Raw genomic sequence first — 25,109 nt, forward strand, 5'->3', positions numbered from 1 at the left:
CCTGTATTTTTCAGAGTCACCGAGTCTGGGCAAGGGAAGGACAGAATAAGAGCTATGCGGGTTGAGAAAGTTAAAGGGTCAGGAGTTCAAGACCAGTCTGACCAACATGGTCAAAAATAAAAATAAAAAATAAAATAAGCCGGGCGCGGTGGCTCAAGCCTGTAATCCCAGCACTTTGGGAGGCCGAGGCGGGTGGATCACAAGGTCGAGAGATCGAGACCAACCTGGTGAACATGGTGAAACCCCGTCTCTACTAAAAAAAAATACAAAAAATTAGCTGGGCATGGTGGCGCGTGCCTGTAATCCCAGCTACTCAGGAGGCTGAGGCAGGAGAATTGCCTGAACCCAGGAGGCGGAGGTTGCGGTGAGCCGAGATCGCGCCATTGCACTCCAGCCTGGGCAACAAGAGCGAAACTCCATCTCAGAAAAGAAAAAATAAAATAAAATAAAATAAAGTTAAAGGGATCCCGCAAACAGTCCCCGCCGGAATGCGAAGCGGATTCCAGAGTTCTTTAGCTCTGAGCAATGCCTGGGGAGCGATATCAGGGCGCAGAGCGGCCAATCGCGGAGCGGAAGTTTATCTCTGGAGCCCTTCTAGGAAACCCGGAGGACTCAGCTCGTCAATGATCCCGGGGCTGAAGCCGGCATCGACTGGTGCACTTTGCTGTTCCAGGGTGTCGGCTTGGCAGGCTGCGGCGATATTGAGCTTGGGCTAGGGCAAGAACCGGCGAAAAGCAAAGCCGGAAAAGGCACTAGGGCGTTGGTGCGCTGACCACCTGTTCCTCCAGCGGAGTGCGACGCGCGCTGATTGGCTGGAGTGCCGCCCGGGTACCGGAAGTGGCCGATGCCTGTCGCCAGTGACAGCGGGACAACAGCTGTGGGCTCTGTGCGAGTGGCCCAGCAGCACGGAGCCTGAGAGGAGTGAGCGAGTGCGGGGCGGTAGCGGCCTGCGGTGAGACCTCATTCCGTCGCGGCTGTGGGGGGAGGCGGGGAATGGGCTCCCAACGCCCAGAGAGCCGAGCGGAAACCCTACGTTTAGGCCAGTTCTGACCCAGGTTCGCTGTATGACCTTGAACTTTATGCCTTCCCGTTCCCTCCGCCCCCGAGCCTTCATTTCCACCTGCACACAGAGAGGGTAGAGGGTGCCAGGACACCGCCAGGGACCGTCCTAGCTCTGGTTGGGTGCCTGTCAGCCGTGGAGACGGAAGAAGCAGGGCCACTCCCTTCTGTCCCGACGTGGGGACCAGTGGGAGCTGTGATTTTCTCAGACATTCCACCCCCAAGTAAACTGCTAGGACAAACTGACGGGCAGTGTCCAAAACTTAAGGTCTCAGTGGCAGATTGTGCCCTGTGCTGCCAGACCAGGATATTGGCTTATGAGGGGTGGTTGTGAAAAGGAGACAGGTTTGAGCTGCAAAGATAGAGCCTTGTTGATTATGGGTACCTGGGGGAGAACAGAGGAAAGGAAGATAACAGTGCCATAAATTAAATTATCACCCAGATTGGGAAAAGGAACTCATTTTTACAAACAGTTATTGACATCAGCTATGTGTCAGACATTATCCTAGGCTCTTTAGATACAATGATTAATGAAGTATCCAGGTAGCCATCAAGAATGTTGGAGAGACTGGATGAGGTGACTCATGCCTATAATCCCAGCACTTTGGGAGGCCTAGGTGGGAGGATTACTTGAGCCCAGGAGTTTAAGACCAGCCTGGGCAACATAGTGGGTCACTTTCTGTACAAAAAATAAAGAAATTAGTTGGGGGCCGGGCGTGGTGGCTCACGCCTGTAATCCAAGCACTTTGGAGGCCAAGGCAGACGGATCACCTGAGGTCAGGAGTTCAAGATCAGCCTGACCAACATGGTGAAACCCCGTCTTAAAAAATAATAATAATAAAAAATTAAAAAAAAGAAATTAGTTGGGCAGTTGGGTGTGGTGGCGCATGCTTGTAGTCCCAGCTACTTGGGAGGCTGTGGTGGGAAGATTTTCTTGAGCCTGGGAAGTTGAACCTGCAGTGAGCCTGGGCATTAGAGCCAAGACCCTGCCTCAGAAAAAAGGGAGGTGTTGCAGATTCATTATATACGTAAGACAGTTACACAAATCCATTTAACATTTACCAGGTGTCTGAAATATGCTAGGCACTGGGAATACCAAGATAAATGGAAGAGCATTGTTGCTTATGGTCTAGAGAAAAAAATAGGTATGAAAATTAATAATGCGGCTGGGTGCAGTGGCTCATGCCTGTAACCCCAGCACTTTGGGAGGCCTATGTGGGCAGATCACGAGGATAAGAAATTGAGACCATCCTGACCAACATGTTGAAACCCCATCTCTACTAAAAATACAAAAGTTAGCTGGACATGGTGGTGTACGCCTGTAGTTCTAGCTACTGGGGAGGTTGAGGCAGGAGAATTGCTTGAACCCAGTAGACAGAGGTTGCAATGAGCCGAGATAGCATGCGCCACTGTACTCCAGCATGGGTGAGAGTGAGACTCTGTCTCAAAAAAAAAAAAAAAAAATTAATTAATAATGCAGTGAGGTAGCTGCTACAAGGTGAAGGAGTAGCTGCCTGCCTTGGGGGTCAGGGAAGAAAATGGAGGGGTTGGCCAGGTGCAGTGGTTCATGCCTGTAATCCCAGCACTTTGGTAGACCAAGGCAGGGGGATCACCTGAGGTCAGGAGTTTGAGACCAGCCTGGCCAACATAGTGAAACCCTGTCTCTACTAAAAATAAAAAAATTAGCTGGGCATGGTAGTGCATGCCTGTAATCCCAGCTACTTAGGAGGCTGAGGCAGGAGAATTGCTTGAACCTGGGAGGCAGAGGTTGCAGTGAGCCAAGATCGTACCACTGCACTCCAGACTGAGTGACAGAGTGAGACTCCCTCTCAAAAAAAAAAAAAAAAAATGGAAGGGTCTGTCCATGCTTGAGCCGAGGCTTGGAGATGCTTGTGAAGTGCGCAAAGTAGGTAGTAGATTTCCAGGAAGTGGGAATAACTTGTTCTCAAAGGTAAAGATGCTTTAAAGAATAGAAAATGTTGATCTGCAGGACACTGAGCATGACTGCAGCTTCCAACGGTTAGTGGAGGGTGTGGGACATTAGATGAGGAAGGGAAATGGGTTTCCTTGGAGGGATGTTATGAGCCATGGGAAGAAGTTTTTATTCTGTAGGCTTTGGGGTGGAATAAACAGGAAGTGTCATGATAACTATAGTACAATGAAAGAGAGGAAAGGGCCAATATAGTGCTGGCTCAGAGGACCAAGAGAGAACCTCTTTCCTGCAGACATTAATGAAGACTTTGAGAAGGAGGTTATTCTTGTACTAGATATGGAATATTTGGTAGGATCTGGTCTTTCAGGGGTTAAGGAAAATAATTTGCATCAGTTAAAATGCTTTTGTCTGTAACAGAATCTAACTCAAGCTGGCTTTAAAATATGCAAGTATATAGGGTCTCATAATTGGAAGTCAAGAGGTATAGGCCGGGAATGGTGGCTCACATCTGTAATCCTAGCACTTTGGGAGGCTGAGGTGGGTGGAGCACCTGAGGTCAGGAGTTCAGGACCAGCCTGGCCAACATGGTGAAACCCCGTCTCTACTAAAAATACAAAATTAGCTGGGCATGGTGGCAGATGCCTGTAATCCCAGCTACTGGGGAGGCAGAGATGGAAAAATCGCCTTAGCTTGGGAGGTGGAGGTTGCAGTGAGCCGAGATTGCATCACTGCACTCCAGCCTGGGTGACAGAGCGAGACTCTGTCTCAAAAGAAAAAGAAAAAAAAGAGGTATACTGGTTTCAGGACTGATTTAATCCAGTGGTCCAGGTGGCATCTCCCTTGTTTTTCTTAGCTGTCGCTGCCCTCATCCACAAGCTGGTAGGGAGATGGCAGCAGCAGGTACAGGCAACAATATAGAGAATTATTGTCCTATGGTTCTCTCAGGATGGCAGGAAACTATTCCCAGAAGCTCCCAGCAAACTTCCTCAAAATACTGACCCAGATGAAGGTGGATGTCCATTTCTGAACCAGGAATTCTGCACCTTACTGTTTTGGAACCAGTCCCTTGCAAGAAGTAGGGAATTTATTTGACTGGGTTAACTCAGATGGAGTTTCCTGCTGGAATTCTTGGATGTGGTTAGATTTCTGGCAAAGAAAACAAAGCTACTGCAAATAGTTTTGCTCACATACCCCATAAAATAATTTTGGAAGGTTTGTATCTCTTTATATATTTGCACATTGACATCTAAAACATTTCCATTTTTCATCATAAATTTTAATGAGTTTCAAAGGATATTACTTTTGAGGTATTTAAATTTTTGACATTTCAAAATAAAACCTCATCCCAGTTTCTCATAAACCTTCCCTTGGTTACCTTCCCTTGGAGCACAAAGAATGTGCTCAGTGCCGGGCGCGGTGGCTCAAGCCTGTAATCTCAGCACTTTGGGAGGCCGAGGGGGGCGGATCACGAGGTCAAGAGATCGACCACCCTGGTCAACATGGTGAAACCCCGTCTCTACTAAAAATACAAAAAATTAGCTGGGCATGGTGGCGCATGCCTGTAATCCCAGCTACTCAGGAGGCTGAGGCTGGAGAATTGCCTGAACCCAGGAGGCGGAGGTTGCGGTGAGCTGAGATCATGCCATTGCACTCCAGCCTGGGTAACAAGAGCGAAACTCCGTCTCAAAAAAAAAAAAAAAAAAAAAAAAGAATGTGCTCATCACATCCTTCACCTTCTCTGAAACCTCCATCTATTAGCATCTCACTCCTCCTTGTCCCCCTTCATTTGCATCCCTGTGTCACTCAGTCATCTTAACTCTGTTCTGACTAACCTCCCTAGGCCTCACCTCCTCAGTCTTCCACCACACACCTCCCTGGATTCTCAGGCTGCCAGCACCGTCACTGAAAGAAGTCAGGAGAGCATAGTGATTGGCCCTTCTTCACTCTGATGCTCTCCAGCATGCTTGTTTCATCAGGAGGTGGTGAGGGTTCATGTCTGTAAATTGCTTTGCACATAGTAAGAGCTTATCATTACTCTCCCCATTAAAATGTCAGTGCCTCCCTGCTCATCTTCCCTTCTTCCATATTTATCCCAACCTTGTGCATTCTACATTGAAATTCACATGTTTTTTCTGTTTCTTTTCTTACTCACCCTATACTTCCTGGCCTCTTGCTTGCCCACTTTCTGCCCAGAATGCTATGGTGCAGTAGTCTTCAAATGGAAATATAGGGAGGGGGTGCACAGACACTTTCTATAACATCTTTGGGCACATAGATTGTTGAATGGAAATCAACTTCTAGATCTTTGACTTTATTTTTTATCCTTGCCTATGACTGATTTGCTTAAGAATGGGCCTATTGGCAGGGCATGGTGGCTCATACCTGTAATCCCAGCACTTTGGGAGGCTGAGGCAGGCAGATCACGAGGTCAGGAGTTTGACACCAGCCTGGCCAACCTAGTGAAATTCCATCTCTACTAAAAATACAAAAATTAGCTGGGCATGGTGGCGCACACCTCTAGTCCCAGATACTTGTGAAGCTGAGGCAGGAGAATGACTTGAACCTGGGAGATGAAAGTTGTGGTGAGCCAAGATCATGCCACTGCACTCCAGTCTGGGAAACTAGCAAAACATCGTCTAAAAAAAAAAAAGACTGGGTGTGGTGGCTCACGCCTGTAATTCCAATACTTGGAGGCCGAGGTGGGTGGATGATAAGGTCAGGAGTTCAAGACCAGCATGACCAAGATGGTAAAACCCCATTTCTACTAATAATACAAAAAATTAGCCAGGTATGGTGGTAGGCACCTGTAATCCCATCTACTCGGGAGGCTGAGGCAAAGAATTGCTTGAACTCGGGAGGCAGAGGTTTCAGTGAGCCAAGATCGTGCCATTGTACTAGGTGACAGAGTGAGACTCTGTCTCAAAAAAAAAAAAAAAAAAAAACGGGCCTGTAGCCTGTAGGTTTCTCTTTTCTCACATTTTTTTTTTTACAATTGTTCTTTTCTTCCTTTTTTATAAAGAAAGACACCGGCTGGGCACAGTGGCCTATGCCTGTAATCCCAGCACTTTGGGAGGCTAAGGTGGGTGGACCATTTGAGATCAGGAGTTTGAGACCAGCCTGGCCAACATGGTGAAACCCTGCCTCTACTAAAAATACAAAAATTAGCCTGGTGTGATGGCAGGTGCCTGTAATCTCAGCTACTTGGGAGGCTAAGGCAGGAGAATTTCTTGAAACCAGAGGTGGAAGTTGCAGTGAGTGGAGATTGCTCCACTACACTCCAGCCTGAGTGACAGAGTAAGACTCTGTCTCAAAAAAAAAAAAAAGAAGGCCGGGCGCGGTGGCTCAAGCCTGTAATCCCAGCACTTTGGGAGGCCAAGGCGGGTGAGTCACGAGGTCAAGAGATCGAGACCATCCTGGTCAATATAGTGAAACCCCGTCTCTACTAAAAATACAAAAAATTAGCTGGGCATGGTGGCGCGTGCCTGTAATCCCAGTTACTCCGGAGGCTGAGGCAGGAGAATTGCCTGAGCCCAGGAGGCGGAGGTTGCGATGAGCCGATATCGCGCCATTGCACTCCAGCCTGGGTAACAAGAGCGAAACTCCGTCTCAAAAAAAAAAAAAAAAAAAAAAAGAAAAGATAAAATCAAGACACCACTCATCCATCTCCTTAATGTTACTATGGTGCATCACTCTGGGGTGGAAAATCTTCTAGAATGCCACAGTCAATGTGTTGGAGAAGTGAGTTTTGTGGACCTTTTATAATACAAGTCCCAGTCTTTGCTTCCAACAAAATTTTACTCTGTTTTTTGAGACAAGTCTCTTATTCTGTTACCCAGGCTGGAGTGCAGTGGTGTGATCACAGCTCACTGCAGCCTTGATCTCCCAGCCTCAGGTGATCCTCCCAACTCAGCCACCCAGGTAGCTTGGGACTATAGACATGTACCACCATACCTGGCTAATTTTTTGTAATTTTTGTAGAGACAGGTTTCGCCATGTTGGTTAGGCTGGTCTCAAACTCCTGGGCTGAAGTGATGTGCCCACCTTAGCCTCTCAGAGTGCTGGGATTATAGGTGTGCTCAGCCCTGACAAGATTTTTAAACGATATAATCAGGTTGTCAGCCAGCTGACAGATTATGTAGTAATTTTTTACTATAAATCACAGTGTGAAGTTTTAGCAGGTAAGTTCAAAAAATTGTGATACTGTTATCACAAGAAATTGCTATAAATGTAGATTTATGCTGTTTGGGCAAATTCAGGTCTGCCAAGTTAAGGATCCTATTCTGAGCTATAGAGACCCAGTAGAGGTCTGCCTGTCATCCCCAAACCGAAGACCAGTGGTCAACCTCTGTTCCTTCAGTAGCACTTCTATCTTACCTCTCTTTAGAAACATTTAATTTCAGATTTAGAAAAGTAAGGAAGTGAGAAACAGAAAGTTAGAAAATTGTATTTGGGAATTTGAATTTAGGCTATGAGAAGTGAAGTGTTTCCATATGAGTCTGAGGCCTAATGTGTGGCTGTGCCTTTGGAAAAATCAACAAAATGGAGATTGGCTTTGATTTGTATTTGAGAAGATACCCATAAAGCAATATTTAAGAAATGACATCAATATTGTGTTACTGGCAGAGTGCAAAGTAAAAGAATGGTCAGAGCAGGTAAGATTTAGTTGGAGGGCCTGGCGAGGTGGCTCATACCTGTAATCCCAGCACTTTGGGAGGCCGAGGCAGGTGGATCACCTGAGGTTGGGAGTTTGAGACCATCCTGACCAACATGGAGAAACCCCATCTCTACAAAAATACAAAATTAGCTGGATGTAGTGGCACATGCTACTTGGGAGGCTGTAATCCCAGCTACTCTGGAGGCTAAGGCAGGAGAATAGCTTGAACCTGGGAGGTGGAGGTTGCAGTGAGCCAAGATTGCACCTTTGCACTCCAGCCTGGGCTACAAGAGCGAAACTCCATCTCAAAAAAAAAAAAAGTGATTTCCATTTGTTGTGGTACATATGTCGGTTTTATGAATGCTGATTTTGTAAAGAACTAGATGATGGAAAAGAAGCAACTACAGGACGCATGAAGATGAAAAGGAAAGGCCAGAGGAGGAGTTGGAAGCAACTGGAGACTGAAATGCCAGCTTCTAGAACTTGCTCTTGGGTAGGGATTAGAGAGAAATTTATTTAAGACAGTACTTCTCAACTCAGATGGCACCATAAGGAAGAAGATAGCTAAATTCTCTACAATACCTTCTTACAGTTGTATAGCTATACATTACCTATAATTTTTTTTTTTTTTGTATTTTACCTATAATTTTCAAAGATTTCAACAGAAAGGAGAAGTAGTTTTTAGATGCCCTCTCTTACTTCATGGGAAAATTAGAGAAGATGCTTGGGTAAAGTTGAAGAAAGTTCCGTCTCATTTTCAGGTGTAGCACAAAGAGCTTTGGAGACTTCAGGATTCCAGTAGATCAGGTTCCTTTCAGGTGTCTGGGGAGGGGACATTACCAGGGCTGCTCTGATGAATGACTAGAGATGCCCAGGTCTGATGGTATTAGTAACCTAGTAACTGACATCCTGTGGATTATGGGAGGCTGGGCAGAGAAAAGGGCAGTCCAAAGTCACCCACCAAATCTCCACCTTTCCCCTTCCCTTACCACACTACTCCAGCCTCCACTGCTACTCAGGGTCTTTGTTTGTTTAGTAATCTCATCTTTTCTTCACTCTTAACCTATCTCTCTGCTGGAACTACTCTATTCCTTCTAATGTAAACATGTTCCTATCTCTTCCATCAGAGAAAAGCCTTGATCTATAGCACTGTCCGTCATGGTCTTCTCCTTTCATCCACTTTTTTTTTTTGAAGCAGCAAATGCGTTACTTAGTCCACTACCACCTGGCTTCCCCTCTGTCATTCCACTGAATCTGTGCTTACAGTTTATATGTGACTGTCTATTGTCCCAGCAGACATTTTCCAATTCTTATCCTACTGAATCTCTCAACTGCATTTGACTTTGTTTTTTTCTTTTTTCTTTTTTTTTTTTTTTTTTGAGACAGAGTCTCACTCTGTTGCCCAGGCTAGAGTACAGTGACTCTGTCATAGCTTACTACATCCTCTACCTTCCAGGCTCAAGTGATCTTCCCACCTCAGCTTCCCAAGTAGCTGGGACTATAGGCACATGCCACTATGCCTAGCTAATTTTTAAATTTTTAATTTGTAGAGATGGGGTCTTGCTATGTTTCCCAGGCTGGTTTCAAACTCCTGGCCTCAAGTGATCCTCCCGCCTACTCCTCCCAAAGTGCTGGCATTAAAGGCATGAACCACCATGCCTAGCCTCCATTTGATATTTTTTAATTCCCTCAGCCATTGCCTAAGTGACTTCTATGATACAGTGTTCCAGTTTTTCAGCTTCACTACCATTCTTTATCTTCTTGGCTAATTCTCTTTCTCTACTCACCCCTTTATTAACAGGGTCTGAACAGGAAACAGCTCATTCAAATTACAACAATTTGAGGAGGGTTTATTTGCAAAGAGGTTAATTAGAAATGACCTAGGTGTGAGCAGGGTATTGAAGAACCTGGGGCTGGCAATAATAGTCACTAGCCCTGAGCCTGAAGAGACAGGAGGGAGCAGAGGTTACTGGAAACCAGACAGTGAGACTATAGAATAGGATAGACTTGAGAGTAGTAGGGACCTCAGGTCAGGGACAACACCAGCCCAAGGTGACCTCACCTGTAGGAACTGTAAGAATAAATACCCTGACCCCTTTCTCCCACCCCACCCTTTCCTCCCTGCTTCCAGACCCCTGCTGGGGCTCCTCATTGATGGAACACGGTTGAAAGCCAGAGGGCCTGCTGATGTGTTCCATACAGGTTAGGCTTCTGGGGCAAAGAGGACAGGGAGAAAGGTGTAAAGAAGATCTAGAGGGAAAAATGGAAGATAACTGGAGTACTTGTGACTGTTAGCTTTGACTCCTAGGTTTCTGCTTGCAGTCTCTGATAGCTCTCACACTATGCTCATGCTGAGTACTCTCAAGTCTGTATCTCTAGTCCTGACTAAGCTTTAGACCAACATATTTTGACTGATTCTTTTTTTTTTTTTTTTTTGAGACAGAGTTTCACTCTTGTTACCCAGGCTGGAGTGCAATGGCGCGATCCTCGGCTCACCGCAACCTCCGCCTCCTGGGTTCAGGCAATTCTCCTGCCTCAGCCTCCTGAGTAGCTGGGATTACAGGCATGCGCCACCATGCCCAGCTAATTTTTTTTGTATTTTTAGTAGAGATGGAGTTTCACCATGTTGACCAGGATGGTCTCGATCTCTTGACCTCGTGATCCACCCGCCTCGGCCTCCCAGAGTGCTGGGATTACAGGCTTGAGCCACCGCACCCGGCTTGACTGATTCTTTGACACCTCTCTATGGATATCTTGAAACTCATTTTGTCCAAAACAGAGCTCATTCATCATCTTTATTGCTCTACTAACTCCTCCTCCAGTATTCTCAATATCGTAGCACCACCATCCACCTAATTACCATCTCTCAAATTGAGTGAGATCTGGGCACCATCTTTTTTTTTTTTTTTTTTTTTTTTTTTTTTTGAGACGGAGTTTCGCTCTTGTTACCCAGGCTGGAGTGCAATGGCGCGATATTGGCTCACCGCAACCTCCGCCTCCAGGGTTCAGGCAATTCTCCTGCCTCAGCCTCCTGAGTAGCTGGGATTACAGGCATGCGCCACCATGCCCAGCTAATTTTTTGTATTTTTAGTAGAGACGGGGTTTCACCATGTTGACCAGGTTGGTCTCGATCTCTCGATCTTGTGATCCACCCGCCTTGGCCTCCCAAAGTGCTGGGATTACAGGCTTGAGCCACCGCGCCCGGCAATGGGCACCATCTTTGACTCCTCCGTCCTTAAACCTATATCCAGTCACACAGGAAGTCTTGCAGAATTTGACCTCTTCAGTATTTTTCCAGTCTATCTCTTCTTCCCCACTGCTACTAGTGTTCTAGTTAGATCACATCACTTTTTGCCTTTATGACTATATCAGCCTCCCAGCTGATCTTCCTGTGTTCAGGCCTGCTGCTTTCTGCTTCAGCCACTAAACGGTCATGAGTATGCATCTGCATGTAATACTGATCTGCCCAGGGACCGTGTCACTCCTTGGTTTAAAAACTATCCCGTAGTCTGCATTGTCTAAAGGATGAAGTTACATATATGCCCATGTCCCCTTGAGAATTGCCTTCCACAGTGAACACTTTTACTGATGGGAGGATTGTATTCCTCGGATTTACTGTAATGCACAAATACGCTGCCTTCAGCAAAAGGCCATTTTAATGTTAGTTCCAGGTTGCTTGTCATCTGAACAAAGGTCAGGCTTACACTCCTGGCATTTGGACCCCTTGTCTGTGGTGGATATAGCCAAATCCCCAGGGCAGTTATATTAGGAATAGGTTTAGCTTCGTAAAATAACAACAACAGCAACAAAAACCCCAATGGCTTAAGCAAGGCAAAAGCTTATTTCTCTTTTAGATAAGTGAAGCCCAGTGGCTGGCATTCCAGGAAAGGTATGGCAGTGCCACGGAGTCATCACGGACCCAGGTTCCTTCCAGTTCTGACCCTCAATCCTAGGGTATGCCATTATACTCATGGTTCAAGATGGTGTCTAGCTATCACATCATGCTCTGGGAACAGCATGGAAGACAGGATGGAAGAAATGTATCCCCTCATCCTTTAGGAGATTTCCTAGTAGTCTCATGTGCTTTCATTTGCATTTCAGTGTCTTATTGGCTAGAATATGATCATGTGGCCAATCCCAACTGCTAAAATTAAAAAGCTGGGGAATGTATTTTTTTTTAACTAGGCTAATTGGCACACTGCATAAATTTGTTATTTGGTTAAAAGGCAATGGAGAAAAATAGATCTTGGGGTAGATAACTAAAATTTTTGCCACAACTAAAAATCTTCATAAAGGTTTTAAAAAGGTACTCTTTTTTTTCTCTCCCTCCTAAGAAACAAAGTCTCTTGCCCTATTGCCCAGGCTGGAGTGCAGTGGCACACTCCTGGCTCACTGCAGCCTTGACCTCTTGGGCTCAAGTTACCCTCCTTCCTCAGTCTCCCCAGTAGCTGAGGCTACAGCCTGGGTAACATAGGTGGTTCTTCTGTGCTAGTTATAGCTAAGACACATTACCCTTTTGAATGGGTAAGCCCTGTAAGTCTCATCTCCTGCTCTATAGAGCTGATAAGTACCAGAGAACGAAACTAAGAATAATTCTCTTGTTACTCATTTTGCAGTTACTTCCCCTATACACCCAAAAGTTATTTCTATTAACTTGTCTTTTTTTTTTTTTTTTTTTTTTGAGACAGGGTCTTACTCTGTCACCCAGGCTGGAGTGCAGTGGGAGAATTTTGATTCACTGCAACCTCCCCCTTCCTGGTTCAAGCGATTGTCCTGTCTCAGCCCCCTGCAAGAAGCTGGGACTACAAGTATATGCCACCAGGCACAGCTAATTTTTGTATTTTTAGTAGACAAGGTTTCACCATGTTGCCCAGATTGGTCTTGAACTCTTGAGCTCAAGTGATCTGTCCACCTCAGCCTCCCAGAGTGCTAGGATTACAGGCGTGAACCACCATGTCTGGCCTTGCCTTGTCATTTTTGTCCCTTCTTTCAACATTTATCATATATGTATCTATTAATATGGGGCCACCATTTTCCCTAGATGTTTTCTTTTCTTTTTTTTTTTTTTTTTTTTTTTTGAGACGGAGTTTCGCTCTTGTTACCCAGGCTGGAGTGCAATGGCGAGATCTCGGCTCACCGCAACCTCTGCCTCCTGGGTTCAGGCAATTCTCCTGCCTCAGCCTCCTGAGTAGCTGGGATTACAGGCACGCGCCACCATGTCCAGCTAATGTTTTGTATTTTTTTAGTAGAGACAGGGTTTCACCATGTTGACCAGGATGGTCATGATCTCTTGACCTCGTGATCCACCCACCTCTGCCTCCCAAAGTGCTGGGATTACAGGCTTGAGCCACCGCGCCCGGCCAGATGTTTTCTTTTTTTTTTTTTTTGAGACGGAGTTTTGCTCTTGTTACCCAGGCTGGAGTGCAATGGCGCGATCTCGGCTCACCGCAACCTCCGCCTCCTGGACTCAGGCAATTCTCCTGCCTCAGCCTCCTAAGTAGCTGGGATTACAGGCACGCACCACCATGCCCAGCTAACTTTTTGTATTTTTAGTAGAGATGGGGTTTCACCTTGTTGACCAGGATGGTCTCGATCTCTCGACCTCGTGATCCACCCGCCTCGGCCTCCCAAAGTGCTGGGATTACAGGCTTGAGCCACCGCGCCTGGCCCCAGATGTTTTCTTTATTACCTTCAGGTTCCAACCCAACTCACCATTAATAGTATGGATCATTTTTCTCTCTCTCTCTTTTTTTTTCGGGTATGTCTTAGTAGTGTGAAAACGGGAATAGTATGGATCTTTTTATCAGCATCTCTTTACCATTCATTTCTTACTTTCTCTTTAAATCTTTTCTCACTCCTTTTAGTCAGCCCCCACTGTTTAGCATGTCCACCATAATCCTGTATCTTTATTTTCTCTTTGGCAGCATTCTGTAATTTTGCTAGACACCAAGACTGTTTTTGTTTTCTTTTGTTTTGAGACAGGGTCTCACTCTATCACCCAGCCTGGAGTGCAGTGGTGCATTTCAGCTCACTGCAGCCTTGACCTCCCCAGGCTCAAGCAATCCTCCTGCCTCAGCCACCCCCCTCCCCTGACCAAGACTGTTTTCGAGTGCTATGAGAACTGCATCAAAGCTCTGTTCTCCTCTAGTGTCAGCTTCATTTAAATATGATACGGTCCCTTTACATACTTACTTTCATTTCAGATTGTGATATGGGGACTGAGAACAAGGAGGTGATTCCCAAGGAAGAAATTTCTGAAGAATCTGAGCCACATGGGTCAATATTAGAAAAATTTCCAAGAGTGGTTTACCAAGGTCATGAGTTTGGAGCAGAATGTGAAGAAGACATGTCGGAGAGACATTCGAGAGAGTCCATGGAAGAGATTATGGAGCAGATGTCTCCTCAGGAGAGAGACTTTACATCAGGGTTGATGATCTTTAAAAAATCACCCTCAAGTGAGAAAGACCGGGAGAATAATGAGGGTAAGAGAGGCTGCAGTCCCAGCCCAAATCTGGTTAAACATCAGGGAGATACTGTAACAGAGGGAGTGAGTGCATTTGCTACCTCTGGCCAAAACTTCATAGAGATTTTAGAACCTAATAAAACACAGAGAAGTTCTGTGGGAGAAAAGCCTCATACATGTAAAGAATGTGGGAAAACCTTTAACCAGAACTCACATCTCATCCAGCATATGAGAGTTCATAGTGGAGAAAAACCTTTTGAGTGCAAAGAATGTGGAAAGACATTCGGAACTAATTCAAGCCTTCGACGGCACCTGAGAATTCATGCTGGAGAGAAACCCTTTGCTTGTAATGAATGTGGAAAGGCATTCATTCAGAGTTCACATCTTATCCACCATCATAGAATTCATACTGGAGAGAGGCCCTATAAATGTGAAGAATGTGGTAAAGCCTTCAGTCAAAATTCAGCCCTTATTCTACACCAGAGAATCCATACTGGAGAGAAACCATATGAATGTAATGAATGTGGGAAGACCTTTAGGGTTAGTTCACAGCTTATTCAGCATCAGAGAATTCATACCGAAGAAAGATACCATGAATGCAACGAGTGTGGCAAAGCCTTCAAGCATAGCTCAGGCCTTATTAGACATCAGAAAATTCATACTGGAGAAAAACCGTATCTGTGTAATGAATGTGGGAAAGGCTTTGGTCAGAGTTCTGAGCTTATCCGGCATCAGAGAATTCATACAGGGGACAAACCCTATGAATGTAATGAATGTGGGAAAACTTTTGGCCAGAATTCAGAGATTGTTAGACATATTAGAATTCATACTGGTGAGAAGCCCTATGTATGTAAGGAGTGTGGGAAGGCCTTCAGGGGGAACTCAGAACTTCTTAGACATGAGAGAATTCACACTGGAGAGAAGCCCTATGAATGCTTTGAGTGTGGAAAGGCTTTCAGGCGGACCTCTCATCTTATTGTCCACCAGAGAATTCATACTGGAGAGAAACCCCATCAATGTAATGAATGTGCAAGAACTTTTTGGGATAATTCTGAGCTGCTTCTCCACCAGAAAATTCATATTGGAGAGAAACCTTATGAATGTAGTGAGTGTGAGAAAACATTCAGCCAGCATTCCCAACTTATCATACATCAGAGAATTCACACTGGAGAGAAGCCTTATGAGTGCCAAGAATGTCAGAAAACTTTTAGTCGGAGCTCTCACCTCCTCCGACATCAAAGTGTTCACTGTATGGAGTAATCTGCAAAATAGGAAAGCTTTTAGTGGAAAAGCTAAAGTCCAACTTACTCATTTGTTCATAATGTGCACCCCACATATTCAAATCAAATGAATGGACAGAACCTCCTCTGTCCTTTCACTGATTATTTAAATGGTTGAAGAAGATGAGGTACCTTTTTTTTTTTTTTTAAGACTTGGGGTCTTGCTCTGTTGCCCAGGCTGGAATGCAGTGGCACAGTCATAACTCACTGCTTCCTTGAACTCCTGGGCTCAAGCAGTCCTCCTGCCTCAGCCTTCCAAGTAGCTAGGACTGCAGGCACTACTGAGGCACTTTTATGAATTAGTCATTCAGAAGTTTCAATGTACTGAGTTAAATTATAAAAGCTATTTCAGGCCTTAATTTCCCCTCTGTCCTTCCCTTCCCTTCCTTTCTCCTCCCCCAGTGGATCACATAACATTAAGGGTCAGTACCAGCCATCCTAAATTACTCTTCAGCAAAATTGTGAGAACAGGATTCTACCACCTCCTAAGAATGACAGAGTAGACTCACTGAATGTTACCCCCTGAAATATTTGAAAGTCATAACTTAGAAGACACACCTCATTCTCCTGTCTACTGTTTAGCATTGGAATAATTTAGTAAGCTTTTATTAGCTTCAAAATCTTTCAGCCATGCTGTCAAGTTAGAAGATGGCAGCATTAATGAAGAGAAGCAGGAAGTTTGTTTGGGTCATTTCACATCTGTTAGGCTTCCTTATTCATCTGAAGAGGCTGCCATGATGGAGGAACTGACAGGCAGTTTACACCAGGATTGTAAGTGAAGGCCTTAGCATCCAGAGGGGCTGATTAGGCAACACCAGGGGATAAACAATTGAAGTCAGACTACTCAGCATGGGCAGAAGCAGCTCTTCAGGAGCTGTCCAAACTTCAGGGTGCTCAAACTGACTGCTCCCAAGAATTCTGCTGCATTCATTGTTGGCCCCAGCCCCTACTGCTGCTGACAGATATTGTGACAAGAAGTAGAGAGGACTGTGGCTTCACCTCCACCAGGCACCTGGCTACAGTGATGAGCCAGTTCATCTGATAAACCAGGGTCTGGCCTTGCCAAACCACTTAAGTTCTCATGACCTGGACCCCACTGGAGGCACTGGCTAAGTCAGGATGTGGTAGTCTCTTGGTTTTGCTCCTTGGCCTTGAAATTCTTTTTTCTTTTTTCTTTTTTTTTTTTTTTTTTGAGACGGAGTTTCACTCTTGTTACCCAGGCTGGAGTGCAATGGCGCGATCTCGGCTCACCGCAACCACCGTCTCCTGGGTTCAGGCAATTCTCCTGCCTCAGCCTCCTGAGTAGCTGGGATTACAGGCACGTGCCACCACGCCCAGCTAATTTTTTGTATTTTTAGTAGAGACGGGGTTTCACCATGTTGACCAGGATGGTCTCGATCTCTTGACCTCGTGATCCACCCGCCTCGGCCTCCCAAAGTGCTGGGATTACAGGCTTGAGCCATCGTGCCCGGCCCGAAATTCTTTTTTCTTAAATAACTTTAAAAAAATAGAGCTAAGGTGTTTGCTGTGTTGCCCAGGCTGGTCTTGAACTCCTGAGCTCCAGCGATCTTTTTGCTTCAGCTTCTCAAAGTATTGGGATTGCAGGTGTGAGCTACTGTGCCTGGTCTTAAAATTCCTCCTTCACCATCTCTGCTTGTTTTTTGTGTTCTCCTATATCTTATTTCTTTTTTAAGGAAAACACAGCTTCCATTTTTCATGTGTCTATGTTTCTGAGGCAGTGGTGTTAGTGGGAATTGCACTAATGGGATCCCACAGGCCTGGGATCTGGTCTTAGTGCTAGACCTTGAATAAGGCACTTCACCTGCTGGTCTCCAATTTTCTCATCTGTAAAATGGAGGAGTTGAACAAAATGATCCCTGAAGTTTCAACCAGCCCAGTAATTCCTTAAATCTTTAAAAATTTAACTTTATATCTCTTTATTGTTCTTTGATCTTATCTTTGTTACACTAATATTAGTCACTAATATTTATTGAGTGTTTACTACATGACAGGCACAGTACCAGTTTACATTTTAATTTTCACATCATTTCTATGATGTGGGTACTCATTTTTTAAAAGCTTTGTGAAAGTATAATTTACATACCATAAAATTCAGCTGTTTTAAGTGTTCAGTTGAATGATTTTTAATTTACATAGTTACACAACCATCAATGATGTGGGTATTCTTACCCCAATTTAAAAGATAAGGAGGGGCAGAAGGGTCAGTGTTAAGTGATTTACCCATGATTACACAGCTATTAAGTGCTAGAGCCAAGACTCCAAACCTGGTTGATGCTCTTAACCACTGTGCTGTGCTGCAGATAGGCAGATTCATCACTGCCTTATTTGAAATCCTTTGCATATTTTCTATTACTAATTTCTACATAGATTTGAATATAGTGAATTTAAATAATGTCCTTGGTAACAGAAGTGACCACAGCAAAAAAAAAAAAAAAAAAATCCACCAAATGGTTTATTCTGTACTCTAACATAGGTGTCTCCCAGGCTTATATCCTTGGCTTGAGAAAAGGGTTGTACAAATAGATGATTGCACAGTTTCCACATCCTTCCAGATACCTCTGCCTCTAACAGTCACACTCCTAGTAGGAAAAGTTTTTTATTTACTTCTTCCCTTAGAATGATTACAAAGTGAAGTGTGCTCTCTTATTCCTTTTTTCATTGCTGGAGCACAAACTGAATTGTGCCCAGGCTATATCTTTCTCACATGAAACCTGGATCTCACCTGTCCCTTCCATGCCTGATTCCTTTGCATTTTTTTTTTTCATCTCCCTGTCCCCTGGGCTGGAGTGCGATGGTACAATCTTGGCTCACTGTAACCTCCACCTCCCGGGTTCTAGCAATTCTGCCTAAGCCTCCTGAGTAGCTGGGATTACAGGCGCATGCCACCACGCCTGGCTAATTTTTGTATTTTTAGGAGAGATGGGGTTTCACTATGTTGGTTAGGCAGGTCTAAACTCCTGACTTTAGGTGATCCACCCGCCTCAGCCTTCCAAAGTGCTGTGATTACAGGCATGGGCCACTGCACCAGGCTGTGTTTGCACATTTTATTTCCATATTTACCTCTTGTCAGCCCTGATAGAGAACGTGGCACCCTTTCAAGCTTCTCATAAAAAATCTATTCACACAAACACCCCTGAGCAATATGGACTTCACTGAAGATACTGTGTAAGAAGCAGAGAAGAGTTCACACTGTGCATTCTATTAGACACTTCGTTCTCGGAAGTACCTTATTGGCCAAACCACCAATGAAGTTTTTTCTCTTTGTCCTCCCCTCTCAAGGCTCAGCCACCTCGCCTCCTTTTTTCCCTACCAGATATACAATCCATCTTCTCACCTCCCTTGGGCCTAGCTCAGTTACCTTCTTAAACCCATCACTGCTCAGCAAAATGTCCTCTAGTTAACTTAAACATTAGGAGGCAATTTAGTGACCTGTTGCACCTGAGCAGGTTCTTAAGTGGGAGGACTCACATCACATTTCCAGAAAAATCTACCATATATAGATATACCCCTCCCCACAGATTTCTGGTTAATGAAATTACCTGCATCTTGTTATGTACACTATATGCAAATCCTGTAACCTCAATTTCCTGTCGTCTTAACACATCTTACCCAGAGATCTCAGGAAGATTTTTCTTTTCCTTCTGTTTGCCTACCTCCCTCTTCAACTTACTTGGGAGTCGGCATCTGACCATAATCGTGACTGGTGATGATTTATGCAAACACAATACTGTCAAGGAAAATACATGAATTGTCTTAATTTTAGGCCTTTAAAAAAAAAAAAAAAACCGCACAGGCCTCACAATCTTAAAGTTCTACCTAAATATCCAGAAATACCCTTAAGAATTTTTGAAGCTATGCCTGTGTATATTTTCTTCCTTCCCGAATTTTAATGTACTAACACTTTAGGTAAATAAAATATTTCTTTACAATGTTACTGATAATAATGCCTTTGTAATGGTTGTTATTCCAAGTTGCATTATGTTTCATTATGGTTTTTAATAGGACTTTACCATTTTTGTCCCCACCTTGTAAGTTTCATCTTGCCTAAGTACCCCAACATGTTTGTTAGCTTCTGGTTTTGCATACAGTGTACATTATGTGTCCTTGATCATCTGCTTTGCTTGGTAAGATCATCTTAAATAACAGGACAAGCGTTATCTACTGTGTGTGTGTTGGTATACACGTTTTTCTTCATTATTAACAACTTAATGTAAGATATTTCCAGACGATTTGTATGGCCTTAAAAAAAAATCACCTTATTACTGAAATGTCAGGGTGGTGATGCGTGCTGCTGATTGTTTACCATTCAATTTTTACAAGTGTTCTGATTCCTGGCGGATGCCAGGTTCTTAATGCTGTTACGTCAATAATCTCCTTTGAGAACCAGGAAAGCTCTGCCTGACAGTTTCAGAGAATTCATGGATCTTTTGAAACCCATCCTCTGACCCCTGTTCCCGAAATTAAACCTTTACCTTTAAAAAAAAAAAAAAAAAAAAAAAAAAGCTTTCCATGCTACCTGCAGAGGGCTCCAAACGGTGTTGTTCTGGATTCCGGTCGTAACTTAAAGGGAAACTTTCACAATGTCTGGAGCTCTGGATGTCCTGCAAACGAAGGAGGAGGCTGTCCTTAAGTTCCTGGAAGCAGGAACCCATTTAGGTGGCACCAACCTTCACTTCCAGGTGGAACAGTATATCTGTAAAAGGAAAAGTGATGGCATCTACATCATAAATCTGAAGAGGCCCTGGGAGAAGCTTCTCATGGCAGCTCGTGCCATTGTTGCCATTGAAAACCCTGCTGACGTCAGTGTTATATCCTCCAGGAATACTGGCCAGAGGGCCGTGCTGAAGTTTGCTGCTGCCACTGGAGCCACTCCAATTGCTGGCTGCTTTACTCCTGGAACCTTCACCAACAGGATCCAGGCAGCCTTCCAGGAGCCACGGCTGCTTGTGGTTACTGACCCAAGGGCTGACCACCAGCCTCTCACGGAGGCATCTTATGTTAACCTACCTACCATTGCTCTGTGTAACCCAGCTTCGCCTCTGTGCTATGTGGACATTGCCATCCCATGCAACAACAAGGGAGCTCACTCAATGGGTTTGATGTGGTGGATGCTGGCTTGGGAAGCTTTGCGCATGCGTAGCACCATTTCCCGTGAACACCCCTGGGAGGTCATGCCTGATCTGTACTTCTACAGACATCCTGAAGAGACTGAAAACGAAGAGCAGGCTGCTGCTGAAAACGCTGTGACCAAGGAGGAATTTCAGGGCGAATGGACTGCTCCAGCTCCTGAGTTCACTGCTACTCAGCCTGAGGTTGCTGACTGGTCTGAAGGTGTGCAGGTGCCCTCTGTGCCTATCCAGCAGTTCCCTACTGAAGACTGGAGTGCCCAGCCTGCCACGGAAGACTGGTCTGCAGCTCCCACTGCTCAGGCCACTGAATGGGTAGGAGCAGCCACTGCAGGTCTTAAGCTGTTCTTGTTTGGGCTCTTCTTTTTTTTTTGTTTTGTTTTGTTTCTTTATCTTTACCTAGAACTCTATTTTTTTTTTTTTTTTTGAGAAAAAGAATAATAAGAAAAATAATAAAGAAGAGGAAGAAAGAGAAAGAGGAAGAGGGAGAGAGAATGGGGGTATTGCTTTGTTGCCTGGGCTAGAATGCAGTCTAAATATGGGTATGCCTATAATTGTCCTTAATAATGGAGACATGAAAGAAAATGAGGGAAGAGAGTAACAAACAAGGAGCCAACCAACATTTCGTTTAAACTTCTAAGTTGATATGATGTGGTACTGATAAGAGTGTATATTTTGTGTAAAGTGGAGAGTTCTATAAATGTTAATTACGTTTACTTGTTCCAGATCTGAGTTCAAGTCCTGGATATCGTTGTTAATTTTCTGTCTCATTGATCTGTCTAATATTAATGTTGAAGTCTCCGACTATTATTGTGTGGGAGTCTAAGTCTCTTTATAAGTCTTGTATGTCTGGGTATTCCTGTATTGGGTGCGTGTATATTTAGGACCTTTAACTCTTCTTGTTGTTGCATTGATTCTTTTATCATTATATAATGTCCTTCTTTGCTTCTTTTGATCTTTGTTGCTTTAAATACTATTTTATCAGAGGCAAAAATTGTAACTTCTGCTTTTTATTTATTTATTTTTGCTCTCTGGTTGGTTGGTAAGTCTCTCTCCATCCTTTGTTTTGAGTCTTTGTGTATCCTTGAATGTGAGATGGGTCTGGATGCAGCATACAGTTTTAGTTTTTTGTCCAAATTGCCTGTCTTTGAATTGAGGAATTTAGTCAATTTAAATTTAGAATTAATAATGATATATGTGAGTTTAATACTGTCATTTAATATTAGCTGGCTATTTTGCCCATTAGTTGATGTAAATTCTTCATTATATTGATGTTCTTTACTTTTTGGTATTTTTTAGAAAGGCTGATACTGTTTGTTCCTTTCTATGTGTAGTGGTTCTTTCAGAAGCTCTTGTAAAGCAGGCCTGGTGGTGATGAATTCTCTGAGTGCTTGCTTGTTCACAAAAAACTTTACTTTTCCTTCACTTATGAAGCTTAGTTTGGCTGGATGTGAAATTCTTGGTTGAAAGTTCTTTTCTTTAAGGATGTTGAATATTGGTCCCCACTCTCTTCTGGCTTGTAGGGTTTCTGCTGAGAGATCTGCTGTAAGTCTGATAGGCTTCCCTTTGTGGGTAACCTGACCTTTCTCTCTGGCTGCCCTTAGTATTTTCTCCTTCATTTCAACCCTGGTGAATCTGACGATTATGTGCCTTGGAGTTGCTCTTCTTGAGGAATATCTTTGTGGTGTTCTCTGTATTACCTGGAGTTGAATATTATCCTGCCTTACTAGGTTGGGAAAATTTTCCTGAATAATATCCTGAAGCATATTTTCCAGCTTGGATTCATTCTCTTCGTCACATTCAGGTACACCTATCAAGCGTAGATTAGGTCTTTTCACATAGTCCCATATTTCTTGGAGACTTTGCTCATTCCTTTTTATCCTTTTTACTCTAATCTTGTCTTCTTGTTTTATTTCATTGAGTTGGTCTTCGACCTCTGATATCCTTTCTTCTGCTTGATCAATTTGGCTGTTAAAACTTGTGCATACTTCACGTAATTCTCGTATTGTGTTTTTCAGTTCCATCAATTCACTTATTTTCCTCTCTAAATTTTGTATTCTTGTTGACATTTCGTCAAACCTTTTTTCAAAGTTCTTAGTTTCTTTAGATTGTGTTAGAACAAGTTCTTTTAATTCACAGAAGTTTCTTATTATCCACATTTTGAAGCCTGCTTCTGTAATTGGAACACACTCGTTCTCCATCAAGCCTTGTTTCGTTGCTGATGAGGAACTGGGATCCCCTGTTGAGGAAGAGGCGTTTTGATCTTGGGTATTCTCAGCCTTTTTTGACTGTTTTCTTCCCTTCGTTGTAGATTTATCCATCTGTGGTCTTTATAATTACCGTCTTTGTAATTGGGTTTCTGAGTGGACGTCCAACTTATTGATTCTCAGCGCCGAAATCTGAGCAACCCACTGTGCCAACCAAATCAGCGGCGTTAAGATTAATGGTGCTTTTCTGACTCTGCACCAAGAACTGACGCTCTGAGGCGCCGGCAAAACCGCCTCGCGGGTCACAAGAGTCGCGCTGGCGACCCGTGGGGCTCCTCCGCTGGGAATCTCCTGGTGCGTGAGCACAAGAATTCATATGAAGGTGTGGCGTCCTCTCGTTCTTTGCGTTTTCAGTGGGAGCTACAATCCCGAGCTGCTAGTGATCAGCCATCTTGGATCTCTCCCCCGCTTGTGTGGGCTCTTAACGTATAAAAGATTCATGGAAAATAAACATCGAGTTTCTTAAAAAAAAAAAAAAAAAGGCCAGGCACGGTAGCTCACGCCTATAATCCCAGCACTTTGGGAGGCCAAGATGGGTGGATCGCGAGTTCAGGAGTTCAAGACCATCCTGACCAACATAGTGAAACCCCATCTCAAAAAAAAAAAGTCACTTCCGCAGTAACTTGCTCTTCACCGCACCCCTCAGCTTTCGGAATGAAGCTATATCAAAAAGAGTTGCCTGGGTGTACACCTGGAAATGGAGGTCGGGTGGACCCCAGTAAAAGCCCAGCGGGAAGGGGCGGGGACGATTCTGGCAATCACATGAGAAAGGGAGCAGCCTCAGCAGGGCAGGTGGACACAGTCGTCAACCACTCGCTGGCCGCCTGGGAGGTGAAGCACCTGCACTGGGCGTGGGCACTCGCGGACACTCGCTGCGCCTCAACAGCCCAACGGCGTCAGCGCTGCGGACCAGGAGAGGGCTTGGTGTCTCAAAGGCAGGGCGGCTATGCAGCCTGGCGCCCACCTCTACCTCTCCCGGAAGCTCTGAGCCAGCACGAAGGAGGATGGTAGCTTGAGGGCATTGGCCGACCAGACGATGGAAGCCCATTTCAGGAGCCCCGAGACCGAGCTCGAGCCGGTTCCCAAGCCCCTGGGCGTCTTTCCCACGCCCTGGTCTCCCAGCCCTGGGAATCGACAGTCACTCCACTCTCCAACAGAACAGCGGAGGAGAACACCAGCTGTTTTCAATAATTGATAATACGCTTTACAGGCAGGTGTCTTCTGCTGGACCCAATTCTGTTGGTACTCATCGTCTCCAAAAAGTCCCCCAAATGCGCTCATCGGCCTGCCTGTCTGGTATCCCAGAGGTAGGAGCCTCAGCGGTGCGGGCGGAAGCGTGTCTGTCGCGGGGCTGGGAGGACCGCTAGTTAGCGCAGGGCCTTGGCGGCGGCCGCAGGCACGGATCGAGAGCTGAGGGGCGGGGACCAATGGGGTCGGAGACTGAGGGCTGAGGGACATCCGGGCGGGCTCACGGCCGCGTGGGCGGGCTGTGGGGCATCCGCTAAGACTCCCACGTGCGTGTGCGGGTGGGGTCGGGGTGGCAGTTGGGGGCAAATCAGTGGGCCTGTGCTTTTGTCTCTCTGCCTTCTGGTATTTGCAGTTTGTGAGAGCATTTCACATCCCATGGGTATTTACAGAGTCCCTCCCGCGGCCCAGGCTTTTCTGGGCACCAAGCCAGGCCTAATATAACTATTTAATATCTAATTATTATAAGTGAACTTATTCGCAGTCGGAAAGTGTAGACTCAAAACACGAAAGGCGGGGTTGGCTTTAGTAAGAAGTCACTGAAGACACTAAAACCGTTGGAGGGGCTAAGAAGATAGGTATGGAAGTTATGAGTGTCAGAGACAGTGGAGTTGATCATTTGAGGCATTTTGCTAAGAGGGACGGTGGTTATGTGCTGAGAGTGGGCAGAGGTCTGGGAGGCTTTCTGGGCAGTTTATCCAGAGAATCATCAAGAAAGGAGCAAATCCGGGCTAGGCACGTGGCTCACGCCTGTATTCCCAGCACTTTGGGAGGCTGAGGTGGGCGGATCACATGAGGTCAGGAGTTTGAGACCAGCCTGGTCAACATGGCAAAACCCTGTGTCTACTAAAAGTACAAAATTATCTGGGCAAGGTGGTGTGTGCCTGTAATCCCAGCTACTTGGGAGGCCGAGGTAGGAGAATCACTTGAACCCGGGAGGTGGAGGTTGCAGTAAGCTGAGATCATGCCACTGCCCTCCAGTCTGGGCGACAGAGAGGGATTCTGTCTAAAAAAAAAAGAAAAAAGCCGGGCGCGGTGGCTGAAGCCTGTAATCCCAGCAC

The 25,109-nt window shown here is 45.0% G+C and overlaps 2 protein-coding genes across 2 annotated transcripts; both read left to right on the top strand.

Moving 5' to 3' along the window:
- The first annotated feature begins 809 nt into the window (after nucleotides 1-809).
- ZFP3 (ZFP3 zinc finger protein) lies at nucleotides 810-15,453 on the top strand. The gene is made up of 2 exons (XM_003931361.4): nucleotides 810-952; nucleotides 13,850-15,453. The coding sequence occupies exon 2, from the start codon at nucleotides 13,858-13,860 to the stop codon at nucleotides 15,367-15,369; it is 1,512 nt and encodes a 503-aa protein (XP_003931410.1). The 5' UTR covers nucleotides 810-952; nucleotides 13,850-13,857; the 3' UTR covers nucleotides 15,370-15,453.
- A 9-nt stretch (nucleotides 15,454-15,462) lies between these two features.
- Nucleotides 15,463-24,310, top strand: LOC120366817 (small ribosomal subunit protein uS2-like). The gene has a single exon (XM_074388506.1). It carries the CDS (start codon nucleotides 19,991-19,993, stop codon nucleotides 20,963-20,965), a length of 975 nt encoding a protein of 324 aa, XP_074244607.1. The 5' UTR covers nucleotides 15,463-19,990; the 3' UTR covers nucleotides 20,966-24,310.
- The last annotated feature ends 799 nt before the right edge of the window (nucleotides 24,311-25,109 follow it).

The sequence above is a fragment of the Saimiri boliviensis genome, chromosome 17, assembly GCF_048565385.1.
Source record: "Saimiri boliviensis isolate mSaiBol1 chromosome 17, mSaiBol1.pri, whole genome shotgun sequence".
NCBI lineage: Eukaryota > Metazoa > Chordata > Mammalia > Primates > Cebidae > Saimiri > Saimiri boliviensis.